This window comes from Triturus cristatus, chromosome 3_2 (genome assembly GCF_964204655.1).
Source record: "Triturus cristatus chromosome 3_2, aTriCri1.1, whole genome shotgun sequence".
Lineage (NCBI taxonomy): Eukaryota > Metazoa > Chordata > Amphibia > Caudata > Salamandridae > Triturus > Triturus cristatus.
In genome coordinates this window covers 931,680,552-931,694,726 of record NC_140584.1, presented here as the reverse complement: position 1 = coordinate 931,694,726, position 14,175 = coordinate 931,680,552, and the positions used below count along the sequence as shown (strand labels likewise).

The following is a 14,175-nucleotide window of genomic DNA, read 5'->3' as shown; positions in this document are numbered from 1 at the left end:
ATTTCAATCACACATTTCACCAGCAACAAAAAAGCTAAAGCTTCACAGAAATCGAGCCCTTCGGCAATTAAGGAAGAGCCCAGACAACAAAACAAAATTTCTCAATTATAAGCAAGCTCAAGCAGCCTTTAAGTCCGCCGTATGCAGGGGAAAACGAGAAGGCTCCGATCAATTTTGGGTGAAGCTCTTCCATGAAAGCAGGAAATCAAATTCAAAGCAATTCTGGTCCATGGTGAACAGGAGTCAGCGAGGCAGAAATGGCCACGGAAATGCAAACATCATTGCTGACGAATGGAACTACTTCTTATACTTCTTATCCTCTCACTTTAAGATCATTCATTACAAAAACAACTGCCTCACTTCACCAAGCATAAATAACTTAATGATACTTTCACCGGAGGCCGCGAATCAAACACGACCGCGGCCAAGACCTTTACCCATTAGCACACCCGAAGAGCCCTATCACACAAGTAGGAACAACAATAACTTACTCACTAAAAAGCCAACAGTGACACCTGAAGGAATAAAGAACAGGATCCTACGCTCTATAAAGAAAGCCAGGGCTGATGGCGCGCCAGGTCCAAACGGTCTCCCTCAGGCAATGTTCAAAACGGAAGCCCAATTTTGGTCAGAGCATTTCACCCCCCTGTTTTTGGAATGTCGATCAAACTACGAAGTCCCTGACTCCCAGAGAGGTGCAATCATCCACCCCATTTACAAAAGTGGGAAGAGAAACAACCCTAGTAAATATTGAATGATAGCCCTCCTTGGCGTGGAGTCTAAATACTACGCCAGTATGCTATTGGAAGATCTCCTGACCTGGGCAAACAAAACAAAGCGCCTCCCATTCAATGAAACCGGTTTCGTGGCCAAATCTGGAACAACCAACCTACTGACATTATCTGTTCTTATAGAGAAAGCTACCGTCCAACAAACTCAACTGCACTGTTGCTTTGTGAACTTCAAATCAGCTTTCAATCACGTGCCCTGGGACCTACTGTGGCAAAAACTAAAAGGCTGGGGAGTTCCCCAATCATTGCTACTAGCAATAGTTCAACTCCACTCTAAAACGTGGATAAGAATCCAGCTGGGTGAAGACTCCCATGTTTCCAGGAAGATTGAGACCAGCAGTGGTATAAAACAAGGTTGCGTGCTGGCCCCACTCCTTTTTAACCTGTTCATATCGGACCTTTCGCCGAACCCTAGACAGTGTCAATTGTCATTCCCTCAATTAGATGGAGTACGAATCAGCAACCTCCTATACGCCAACGACTTGGTGCTTCTCAGCCACACGAAGGTGGGCTTACAGAGGCTACTAGATGAACTACTCCCCTACACTGAAAATAACCTCTTAAGAGCTAAACCTATCAAAAACAAAAACAATCAAATTTGGGAAACCCAAGAAGTCGTGCGGAGGGTGGTACTTCAAAAACATAAAAATTGACTCAACACCTCACTATAAGTATGTGGGAATATTTTTAGAATCCAGAAGCTCATTTGCTAAGCAAAAAGAAGCACTGAGGACCAAAGCTCTGGCTTTAGAGGCAGCAGTCAAAAAAACTATTAGGTCCCAGCTTTATCCCACTGTTAAAAGTGATGAAGGCAAAAACACCTAATTCCCTGACATACAGCCAAGAGATCATGAAGGGAACCACAAACATTCTTCTAAATAAATTGATAACTAAAATTTTTAAACATGCATTCCATCTTCCGAATTCAGCATCACCAGCACAAGTTCGCCTGGAATTTGGCTTACTAGACCATCACGGCGTAGAGGCTGGGGCATTTATAACGTTTTGTAACAGACTGCGTCAAGCCCGGGAAGACTCACTGGAGACCACACTTCCAGAATGGCGCCGGAAAGATAGCCACACCCAATGCAGGCTGTGTGGTTACCACACCGAGGGGTTGGAACACAGTCTGCTTATGCCCAACAATGCTCACTTTTAGACGCTCACTATTGCGGGAAGAATGGATAAGACTTGGAATTCAATCTTGCCTCCAAGCTATAATAGCAGCTTTCAACCCGGATAACACAAAGCTGAATATCGGCTAATAAAATTTGTAACTAAATTATTAAGCCAGTTGGAAGTTATCAGGGCCGCCAACCCTGTCCTATTAGAGCTGAGGGAAACTCTATCATTGGACACACCGCCTTGTCGGCTGTCAACAAATTGTTGATTCGTACCTGGTCCACAAGACTTAACAGCAGTTAAGAAGTCAAGTCTAGTTTTAACCAAAATGTTATTCCAACAATTTTAAAGAAATGTATCCATTTTATGAACACGATGCGCGCTTTTATATTGTAAGGTTTTAATTTACCAACAATAAAGTTTTACTTACATTGGTGGGGAATAATGCTGCCAAACAAAAAACTTCCACAAACGTAACAACCTTGGGCTTTACTTTCTTGAACGTTCACATGAAACCTTCACTACCATACAGTGAAGCATAAAAGTAGCAAAAATGACTATACTATTTCCTCACAAAGTCTCAAGACAAAAAACACAAAGTTTGAGCCTGCAGTTCGACTTTGAGGGTATTGGGTCAACATACAGAGCCACAGCTACGCACTGATCAGTAATCTATATTTTAAACTTTCGAATAAGCAGCATATTATTGTTAAATCCAATCATGTTGTGGAACTATATACAGGATGACCAACCACAGAATGATGTCGCAAAAAAAGAAAAGTTTCAAACCGATACCTTGAATCTAGGAAAAGGTCTACATACGTCAATTAGAAAAGAATTATATTGCACATTTTAAACCAATTTAGTTTGGGAAAATAGACATTGCTGTATTAAAGAAAAGGACTTACTCTGTAACAGAGGTCACACTCTCTGGCCCTACTGGATCTTCTCTGAATTTATCACTCGGGAGTGATGGTGGGAGAAATTCCACATCTTTCCTCTTTGGAACCTGGTAATACCTCCAAGTGGCATCTAATTCATCCTCCAAATGCACTGCGGTACCAACATATACTGTCGGCTCAAGTACTTCTGAGAAAGGAGGGGGAAAAGATTGAGGCAAACCATCCATTCGGTCCTCCATTGCCTTTGAAGGTAGCAAAGGATCTGGGGTTGGCATTTGATAGAAATGCTGGCTCTGAGGTGTTGATGGGTTTTTAATGGCTTCTGCACCTTCATCACTGCCATCACAAGGGTGCGGACTCAGAGGCGGAGGCTGGGGCGAGTTTGCCATCTCTGTGCCATGCATTTGAGGAGTCTTTGCTACATCATTAGTTCGAATAGTGGAATATTGTCCCCGGTTGTCCTGTGACCGAATTCCAAGTCTCTGAGAGGCTGATTCTGCTTCAAGTGCATTGTCTTCGCTCACAGATGCGCGATGATGAAAAGGAGTTGGGGGGCGTTTCTGAGGCTTGTCACCTTTTTCTAGCTTCTCATTTGTCTTGTGCTTTGGGGCAGCCTGCTGTGGCTGGTTTACAGGCTGTGGCTGCCCTAGCATACCAGGATTTCTCAGTTTCAGACCTCTGTGCCTGAAAGAACAAAATATAGGTTATTACTGTCGGATACACGGCACATTGTAAAGTTACAAATACTAGCCTTCAAAGTCTCATCCCCTAGCTGTCTTGTCAATTACTTTCTCAATCCTTCACTTCTAGCTGAAATCATAAGGAGCTTTCTAAACTAAGCATTCGCTCTTATACCATATTTTCCCTCGCTGCTATGACCTACTTAAAGCACAGAAATCGAATGACAACCGAGTCCCACTGTCAAACCCAATTTGGGCAAGGACACTCGATTGTGCAGTAAGAGAGACAAAATATCAGCAGGGGTGACTACATGATGCAACAGGAAAAAACTAATTATGCGGCATATTTTATGATATATAGCAACAACAGAAAACAAAGGAGCGTGGGCTATTCTGTGGTCGCACTAGTTCGTATACACACTTTCTGAACGCTTAACTGTGTACGACCCCACTGCCAAGGAATCGTCATATAAACGCAATATTTATAAATAACCAAACCAGGAGCGCTTTGCATCTTTGTAATATATCATTCCTGTTTATGAAACATTACATATAACAGTACCAAACAAAATAATTTGATCAACCCTATTCCATGAAGAACATTTATATCACATGGAGTCACGTATTCCTTTTGAAAATTCTTCATTTTTCTTGGTATTCCTTATGGTAATAAGTTAATCACCCAGCCAATGCGTTTTGTTCATGCGGACTTCATCAGGTTTTGCATTTGTGTGCGCAAATCCATGTATCCCTTAATAGTTGAAGCTTCAGTGTAGCACTGTGTATTCTCTCATATACTAGTCAGAACATTCAATTCTCATAACAGATCAAATTAGGCAAGTAGTATTTGGATGCAATTATTATATGTCATCAAAAGACTCACTACAATAAATCTAATCCTCCTTGTAGAATTTGTATCACAAAACACCAACAAATTATCCAGCACAGTCTCCGCGTTTCCAAAAATGGAATTTTGGGATAGTATTCATTAGGCATAGGTTGTACCTCATTTGTACCAGTTTAACAACTAGTTATCACAATAAGCAACAGAAAGATGGCCAGTCAAGTTTTGCAAAGGGCCTTCAACTGTACACCAACATGCTGTTTTTTAATTAAATATAACTTATGAACCGTTTAAGCTAGAAACAATATTTTTACTTAAAATCTGCCAATTATGCAGCAGATGGACTTGGCAAATACAGCAAATACAAAATTAGGTGAAAAACGCTGCGTTCGCACAATGACAGTTCTAGTGACCCTGGTTATAGGAGATTTCCACTTCCCTCACGGGACTTACCTATGGCCTTTCAAACAGTACCAAGGTCCCCCCTTTGCTCATTGGTAGACTTGGGTGAAGTCAAGTCAAGGGCTTACTTAGCAATGTGGTGTGGAGTTGGGAGACTCCAAATTCAATGCACAATAACCCACCAATAATTACTATGTCTAGGCAATACCAGATCTTAATTAAAAAAACTATGTTATTCTTTCAATAACAATACTACACAGTATCTTAGTGGCACAACAAAAGGTACAAAATGATACTCTACAGTTACATAACTAAACTAAAGCACTAGACTCCTCCATGCATGCCAGCAGAGGTGCTCAGCAGGTGGTTCTTGTCATTTGCACTGGGCCTCTGAGCAGTTATGCTACTCCCTCCCCATACCGGCACTTACATGAAGCAGCTCCACCATGATGGGCCTCTATGTTGGAAGCACATACGCTAAGGATTAAACAGCACAATTACACAGAAGAGCCACAGTTAAGGCAGCATGTGTAGATACTTAAGTGGCACAGACATGCTGAGGCTCAACAATGTCAATACAGGCAGGTAAGGATGAAGCATCACATTTGTTCTAGGCCGCAACTATGCTAGCAGTAAGCTAAAAGATCCCACAGCCCTAATCCGCTATTTTTCCACTGTCTGCTACCTCGTAGCACAACAGCTCTTCCAATGACTACCAAACTGGCACAGTTGCTGCACCCCACAGGTCTGCTGCGTAGTCTCCTGGGTGGTGCCTCCTGCACTCCAACACATGGTCAGGCCTCAGAGCAGACAGCTTCTCTTGGTTTCTTTTCTGGCAGACTTTACGGGGCACCTTCAGTGCCTCGATCAGCTCATCCATCGCCCTTAGTGACACAGACACTGAGTATATTGCTCTCCCAGCCGCTATTTCTGGCAGAAATTGTGTTGATCCTATGCATCTGCCCATAAAATATTTCTAGAGATTCCTACCATATGGTGTATTGCCTCTAGTCAACCTTATTTTTTCATATTTAGCAGGTAGAACGCAGGGTTTGAAAGGTTCTAAAATCTACTCAAAACACTGCCAAACAAGGCAGGGGACAGCTTTCACACTTGCCAGCCAGCTTGGATGTGTAGGTCCTCCAGGGGAACAAGAGGGAGGACACGCCAAGAGAATACCCATATACTTGAAAGATATTGCTACTTCCTTTCCTACCAAAACAAGTGATTTTAATAATTACTAGAATGTTGGGCCCAAGTCAGGGCTAGCAACTGAAATAGTTAATCCAGAAGGTTACCTTTAAAACTGTCTGTCAACTGGCTAACATGGCAAACATTTGCCTTGCACACTCCTGACTAAACAGGGCAGCAGGGCCAATATCAGTGCTGGCCTTGGTGATGTGGACGTCTGTAGGAAGCTGGCTCTGTATATACTATATCAAAGTAAGGTATAGTGTGCACAAAGTCCAGTGGATCCCCAGAGGTATAGCAGAGGCTATAGTAGATAATACCTTACTCTCTTTTGTGGTTGAGCAGTGAGGCTTATCAGAGGGTAGTGTTAAGCATTTGCGGTACACACTCGGGCGAGAAATGTCACACTAAAATACTGAATCCAGACAAATTGTTTGTGTAACAAGTAATTTTGTGGTTTGATTTCTAGAACCAAGATTGACTTCAAAGCAGGTATGTTAAACTCTTCACACAATGTTTGGTAGGAACATTTAAATTACTTTCTAGAGTTAAAAAAAAACAATTGGTAAGACTTTTAGATCACTTTTCGGGTTTGGCATTAAACACGCGTAACCGTTTAAGCAACACAGGACATTGGTAAACAGGTTAATTCTGGGGAAGGCACTATGTTGCTTTTGTTGCAGTACAACACAGTTCAAAACTTAGAAGAACTCAGAGAAAACCCACCATTCAGTCCTATCGAGAAAAACAAAGGTAAATAAAAAGGTTCTGGAGTGGGAGTTTGAGGGTAGAACGAAGGTTTCCCACGGTTCAGGTTGGCACTCAAGGGCACCACCAGAAGCACTAGGGCCGCCAAGTGCAGGGTGCCAATGTTAGCAAATGGGTCGCCTTGGTTGGGGGCTGCTCATGGGCAGGCCACTGTCTCGTGAGTCAAGCTCCTAGGGTTAAGGTAATGGCAAACTGGCCCCAGATTGGCACAAAGTTCAAACCACCAGCGGTGCGGCCGAGTGCCGGGTGCCCAGGTGGTGTGGGGAGCCCAATGCTTTTCAATGAGTACGTCGGTCATGGAAAAGGACTGCAGGCTAGAGCCAGAAGACTGGATAAAAGGGAACCAACGCGTGAAGGATGAAGAGTTGCTGGACATCAGGACAGTCGGTCGAACACCTCAGGAGTTGTTGGCGCAGGGATGTCCTTTCATGTTTAATTGTTCACTGGTTCCGGTCGTGGCTGGGGGGGGGGGCGTTCAAGATGAGGATGCAGGCATCGAGGAGAAGGTCGGGGGAGGTCACCCAATGCTGGCACACAGATCAGGATCGCCGGAGGGACTGGGTTATTAGACCACTCTGCTGTGGGCGTCGGGTGCAGAGTTGTGAGGAGTTTCGGATCCGGCTGGATCTGGAGTCAAGGCTTGGGTTGCTGTTGGACAAATCCTGTGTCCACGAGAGATCGGAGTTCTTTAGGAAAGCAGAGCAAGTCTCCAGGGTTCTTGGAGGCTGCTGGCTGCAGGACACGACGGGTTCAGCTCGCAGGGGTTCAGAGCAGCATACAGGGTGGTGGGGCTGGGGCCATAGCAGTTGTCGTTGTCCAATCCTGCAGCACAGCTCTTCGGTCCTTGTCACGTCGAATTTGAAGAGGCAAGGTTCAGGGATGCACCAAAAGACTAGATTTATGGTGTTACAGGGGTGTGCAGGTTGCGTGTCAATCACTGGAGTGTACCTGTTCCTACAGAAAAAATTGCCTTTTATACCGCTAGAATTAAAGGTGAAAGAAAGCCACAACTCCTTAGAAGGTTAAATATAAAGAGGTGAGTGGGGGAAAATTCCTCCTCGTTAGAGAAGTGCCCTCACACACCCAGGCGGGTGTCATGCTTCATCATTGGGCGTTGCTCCTCGTGGGGGTGGTGCTTCTGTCCCCCACAGGCCCCACGAGAGGGCTCTGTCGGAAATCTTATTAGATAAAGGCCGCAGTGGTGAGTGCCGGTGTGTGGGGAGTGGTGTGGGTGAGTTAAAAATTGTAAGAAAGTGACTCTGTATATACTGTTCTGAAATGGGTACAGTGTGCACAGAGTCCACAGTCCCCAAAGGTTTGGCAGAGGCTAAAGTTAGATATAACCTTACTCTCTAAAATGGTAGCTTGGTTGAGCAGTAAGGCAGTATCAGGACAGTGTAAAGAATTACACAGTCAGCAAATAGTCTCACACACTCAAGAACTGAACTCTAGGCCAATAGCTTTGTATAAAAATATATGGTTGTTTTATTTTAGAACCAACAATAGGTATCAAAATATACTTTCTCAGAATGAGATGCTTTAGATAAATACTTTCAATAGGCAATTGACTTTTGAATGCAATAGATACAGTTGTTGCAATAGAAAACACAATTATACATTGAGCTCAATGGGAATTTCGAGTTAAATGCAATTGATTACTTTTTGGATTACTTTTCTTACCACAAGACTGGATCCTAGATTCAGTCCTGGGGCATCTCCTGTAAACAGTTGAGTAAAAACGTTTTGATTTCAGTTATGACCTTTAAGTAATATTAATATATTTTAAATGTTGACACTTCAAAACTTTCACATAGAATCACCAATGTTATCCTATGGGAGGATATTCACTTAGTAGAAAAGTAGGGTTGTCGTTACTTTTTCTTACTCAGTGTTGGATCCTGCATCCAGCACTGGTGCATCTCCTGTAAACAGTTGAAAGAATGTGTTTTTGTTATACAGGCGACTTTTAACGAATATTTGTAATTTTGCAAAATCGACACTTCGAAGAATTTCTGGCAAAAAACAGGCAATGTTATCCTATGGAGGAAAATCAAGTTAGCGGTAAGTACAGTTGCAATTACTTTGCAGGGTCAGAGCTGGGCACCAAGACGCAGCACTGGGATCTCTCCTCATAGCAGGTGAGTAAATTCATTTTCATTATTCGGCTGATTTTATATGAATATTTTAAAGTTGCAAAACTCGACACTTTGAAGAATTTCCAAGTGAAACCAGTCAATGTTACCCCATGGAAGAAAGGTGAGTTATCGGCTTTTGGGTAAGTACTCGACTGGCAGAGTTAAGGTTCTGGGCATAGACTCCAGGGTCTCCCAGGGTCAGGTAGGTACAGTTGTTACACCAGTTGTAGAGGTTGCACTGCCAGGGGCACTCGGGCGGCTGGGTGCAGGGTGCTTTTGAGCAGTCAGGCGCTCAATGGATTTCAATGGAGAAGCTCAGTGACGAACAAAGGATGCAAGCTCGGGGACAAAGATTCTTCAGGTGCTACCATCACTTCGAGAGCTAAGTTGGGAAGTTGGAGGTTAGGTAGGCACCCAGGAGTTGGGCACTGGGGGCCGCAGGGCTGTGGGTGCAGGGGTGCCTTTTGGCATCAGGAAATCTTACCCTCTGCTGGTCGCGGTTGGAGGGGTCCCTGGTTCTGAGGCTGCAGGCATCGTCAGGAGCGTCGAGGTGGGTCCTTGGGTGCTGGATACGGGGTCACAGTCGCTGGGGGGACGTCCTCGTGGTCTTTGTTCACTCCGGCACAGGCCAGGCTTGGCGGGTGCAGAGTGTGCAGGAGTTGCGGTTCCTGGCTGATGCCAGGGGTTTGTAACTTGCTTTGAGCAGTACCACTGCTCGTGGGAGTCCCAGTTAGTTAGAGTCACAAGGCAGTCAGGTCCTCTGGGGTTTTTGAGGTTGCTGACCACTGGAGACGCCAGGGTTTAGCAGGAGCAGGTTCGAGGGTCGACAGGCCGGTAGGGCTGGGGCCAAATCAGTTGGTGTCTTCCTCTGGTTAGCAGCTGCACGGCAGGTCTTCTTGTTTTTTGATCTTCTTGCTTGTTTCGGAATCTGGATCTGAGGAAGGAACATTCAGGGTGCCCCTAAATACTAAATTTAGGGGTGTTACAGGTAGGTAAAGAGCAGGGACCAATGGGTCCCTTCCCTGGGGTGGGTTCACCCCCTAACCTGCCGCTCCCCTGTGGGAGGGGGGCAGTAGCCTAGTCCTGTTTAGCCAGGGCTTCCCATCTTCAAGATGGCGAGAGCCCGGGGATGTGCTTCACCTTGCCTCCCCCACCTGAGGGGTGAGGTTGGCAGAGGCTGGCACACCCCCTTTCCTCACTTAGCTTTTCCCGCCAATCTCCCCCCCCCCCCCCCCCCTCAAGAGAGAGGGCAGAACCGGTGGGGGCCAGTTGCTGACTACAGCAAGTGGCCTGGAGAAGCTCACAAAGGTGGCATGCCTTTGAAGCTTACCCTGCCCATCCTGGGAGAGAAGACCTAGCCCCTCGCCCAGGATGTGCATTGTTGCAGGCCCAAGAAAGCGGATGGCTCTCTACCCAGGGGTCCAGCAACATGTCTGCTGTGTGGCAGCCTAGGCAGCCCCTCACACAAGACGTGGATTGTAGGTTAGGTTCAGGGGGCAACTTTAAGTTGCCCCTCTGTCGTGCATCTTACAGTAAATCCCACACTGGCATCAGTGTGGGTTTACTGTGCTGAGAAGTTTGATACCAAACTTCAGTCTTCAGTGTAGCCATCATGGTGCTGTGTAGTTCGTGTTGACTACCTCCCAGCACTATATACTAAATGGCAGCACTGCACTTACAGTGCCCAGGAATGGACCCGAGTACTGTAGGGGCACAGGGCTCATGCACCTGTGCCCACACCACTGGCATAAGGCACCCAGCTAGAGGGGTGACTGCGGTATGCCAGGGCAGTGTGTGTTGTGGGCATGGCACACAGGGATGTGTGCCATGTTGACTGTTTTGTTCTGCACCAAGACACTCAGCCTGCAAAAGCAGTGTGTGTGTGTGTGTCAGGGTACAGGGCCTCTAAGGGTGGCACAATAAGTGCTGCTGCCCTTAGGGGCCTTCGCTGGTCACAAGGCCCTGGGTACCTAGGGTACCATTTACCAGGGGCCGACATGTGACCAGAGATGCCAATTGGGTTTTGGCTGTTCGGCAGTTTTTAGGGAAGGAACACAGGCCCTGGGCACCTGATTGGCAGGAGCCCAGGGCACACCAAGGTAAAGTGCATCAGTTATCAGGCAAAAAGTTGTGGGGTTACTGCAACAGAAACCCACTCCCTTACAAAAATATCATACTAGTACCCTGAAATGTTTTATTCTGGATCCGTGTGATATGGTTAAAAACTGAGGTCTGGTTGTCAGAGTTGGGGGTATTTTCCTTCTGCGCATCTCGGTGGTAGTAAAAGTGGTTATATTAGGTCGACATGTTTCACACCTATTGTGGTCCCTAATGGATCCAATGGCGTTTCTTCAGGACCGTGCAAACTTTTAAAAAGTGAGATACAGGGGTCCGAGACCGTTACACTCAATAGACCCAGAAGCAATACCTAGATTCAGGTGTGTGGTCTGAACGAGACTGCACCGGAAAGGGATTGACCACCTTTGCATCAATATACAACCCAAAAACTCGTTTAGGGAAGCCTCATCGGCGAAGAGCGCGACCCGGCATGACCTCTGAATGTGACAGACCAGTTACCTGCCCTGGTCTCACATTCAGAGGTCACTGTAAACCTCTCGAGTCACGCTCTTTGTCAATGAGACTTCCCTAAATGACTTTTCGGTTGGATATTGATACAAAGGTGGTCAATCCCGAGTCGCCCAGACCAAAATCCTGAATCTAGTTATTGATACAGGGTGTATTGTGTTCCTGTCTTGAATTCCTGTATCTCAATTTTTTTTTTTTAAAGTTTCGACGGTCCTGAAGAAACACCATTGGATCCATTAGGGACCACAATAGGCGTGAAATATGTCAACATGACGGAGCCACTTTTACTACCACCACTAGCACAGAGCTATGTCTCCCAACTCTGACAACTAGATCAAGAGTATTCCTTTTGACCTCAGTTTTTACCCATTTCGCACGGACCCCAGAATAAAGTTTTCAGGGTGCTAGTACGATATTTTTAACTCACCCACACCACTCCCCACACACCCGCACTCACCACTGCGGCTTAACTCTAAAAAGATCTCCGACAAATAGCCCTCTTGCGGGGCCCGTGGGGGACAGCAGCGCCATACCCACGAGGAGCAACGCCCAATGATGAAGCATGACACCCGTCTGGGTGTGTGAGTGCACTTCTCTAACGAAGAGGAATTTTCCCCCACTCACCTCTTTATACCTAATCTTCTAAGGAGTTAAGGCTTTAATTCACCTGTAATTCTAGCAGCCTAAAAGGCCATTTTATCTAGAGGAACAGTTACCTTCCAGTGATTGACACCTATATCATGGGAGCACGGGTACTGAACCTATTTCTATTAGGTACGAGTCCCCCTTCTTCAGTGTTTTTGTGGTGTGTAGGTTGCGACCATTAGGTCCCTTCCTGGGGTGTCTACATCCCTCAAGAATGCCACCCTCCGGGTGGGGGGCGGCAGGAAGAAGCCTCTTTCTGATTCGAGGGGTTCCCCCATCTACAAGATGCCGGGGACTGAGATGTGGGCATCACTTCGCCTCCCCACCTGATGGGTGGGGTTGGCATAGGTGGGCACACCTTTCCTATCTAGGTTTTCCCCCCTGTTTGTGCTTAAAGTGGGGTCAGAACTGGTGGGAACCCGTTAATAGCAGCAAAAAGATGGGGGTAGCTAACAAAGGCGGCAGGCCTTTGAAGCTCCCTCTTTGGAGACCCTGCACATCCTGGGGGAGGAGGCATGTCCTCTGTCCAGGATGTGCTTTGTTTCCAGAACCAGAGAACGGAGGGCTCTCTACCCAGGGGTCCAGAAACCTGTCTGGTGGTGACACATGGCTGTGAGCAAGTCAGGAACCAAACCAGAGTTGGTCATTTTCATGGGGGCATCTCTATGATACCCAATGTGTGCATGTTTTCATTAAATCCAACACTGGCATCAGTGTGGGTTTAATATGCTGGAAAGTCTGATATCAAACTTCCTGACTTCAGTAAAGCCATCATGGAGCTGTGGAGTTCCTGTTGACAAACTGCCAGCTCATGTACTCAAAATGGCTTTACTGCAATTATAGGGTATGCGAATGGCACAGACACTGTAGGGGCATATTGCTCTTGCAGCTATGCCCTCACTTGGATATGGTGCACCCTGCCTTTAGGGCTGTAAGGCCTGCCAGAGGGGTGACTTACCCATGCCACAAGCAGTGTTGGTGGGCTTGGTACACAGGAATGTGTGCCAAGTTGACTTTAGTTTGGTATGCACCAAAACACCCAGTCGGCATTGGCAGGGTGGGGTGTTAAGTTGCGTGGTCTTGGAGGGTGGCAAAATACATGCTGCAGACCTAAGAGGCCCGTCTCCGGTCACAAGGCCCTTGGTAGTAGGAGTAACTTTTACAAGAGATTCACAGGTGGCCAGAGGTGTGCTAATTGTGGGTACAAAGGTACAGTTTTAGGAAATTACACAGGTGCTGAGGAGTGGTTAGCAGGTTCCCAGCACACACACAGTCAAGTTGTTATCAGGTATCTGGCAAAAAAAGTTGGGGGGTAACAGTAGGAAGCTGGCTCTGTATATACTATACCAAAATGAGGTATAGTGCGCACAAAGTCCAGTGGAACCCCCAAAGGTAGGCAGAGGTAAAAGTAAATAGCACCTTACTTTACTTGTGGTATAGTGGGCGAACAGTAAGGCTTTATCAGAGGGTAGTGTTAAACAATTGTTCTATACACTCAGGCAGCAAATTAGGTCACCTACTCAAAGACTGAACCTCAGACCAATTTGTTTGTATAAAAATATTTTTTTTGACTTATTTTCTAGAACCAAGCAAGCCTGGTACAGATAAGTGTAAATGGTACTTTTCAAGGCAGGTTTAACAATACAAGCAAGCTGAATGAAAATGTCTTTGTTACATATTTGTAAATACATGGAATACAGTGGAAATTACTAGACTGCTTTTGATTACTTTTCAGATTACTATCTGGATTATTTTCTCTACTCAGTGCGATAAGTCTAGATATCACACTGGGACATTTCCTAGAGAAAAGGTAAGTAAAGCAGTTTTTAGATATTTGCAGTTTTTCATTGCAGTCCCATAGGAAGAAATGTGGATATTGGTTTCAAGGTAAGTACTTGGGTTTAGGAGTTGGTTTTCTGGGGTTAGAATCAGGATTCCCCCAGGGTCAAGTATGCACCCTCAAACAACCCTCAGCAGCACTAGGGTGACCGGGTGCTGAGGTCCAATGTTATACCATGGGGGCTAGGAGGCCTCCGGTTGGTGGCTGCTCACAAGCAGGCTACAAGATTGTGGGAGCAAAGCTCCTGGTGTTAGGCTCAGGGCAAAGGG

The 14,175-nt window shown here is 45.8% G+C and overlaps 1 protein-coding gene across 1 annotated transcript in view; it reads right to left on the bottom strand.

Annotated features, from left to right (window-relative positions):
* Positions 1 to 14,175, bottom strand: part of MED13 (mediator complex subunit 13) — a 1,552,815-nt gene that overhangs the window by 1,062,051 nt on the left and 476,589 nt on the right. Inside the window, exon 9 of the mRNA XM_085649419.1 lies at positions 2,822 to 3,499. Coding sequence (XP_085505545.1) covers positions 2,822 to 3,499 — 678 coding nt within the window. The remainder of the gene's footprint in view (positions 1 to 2,821; positions 3,500 to 14,175) is intronic.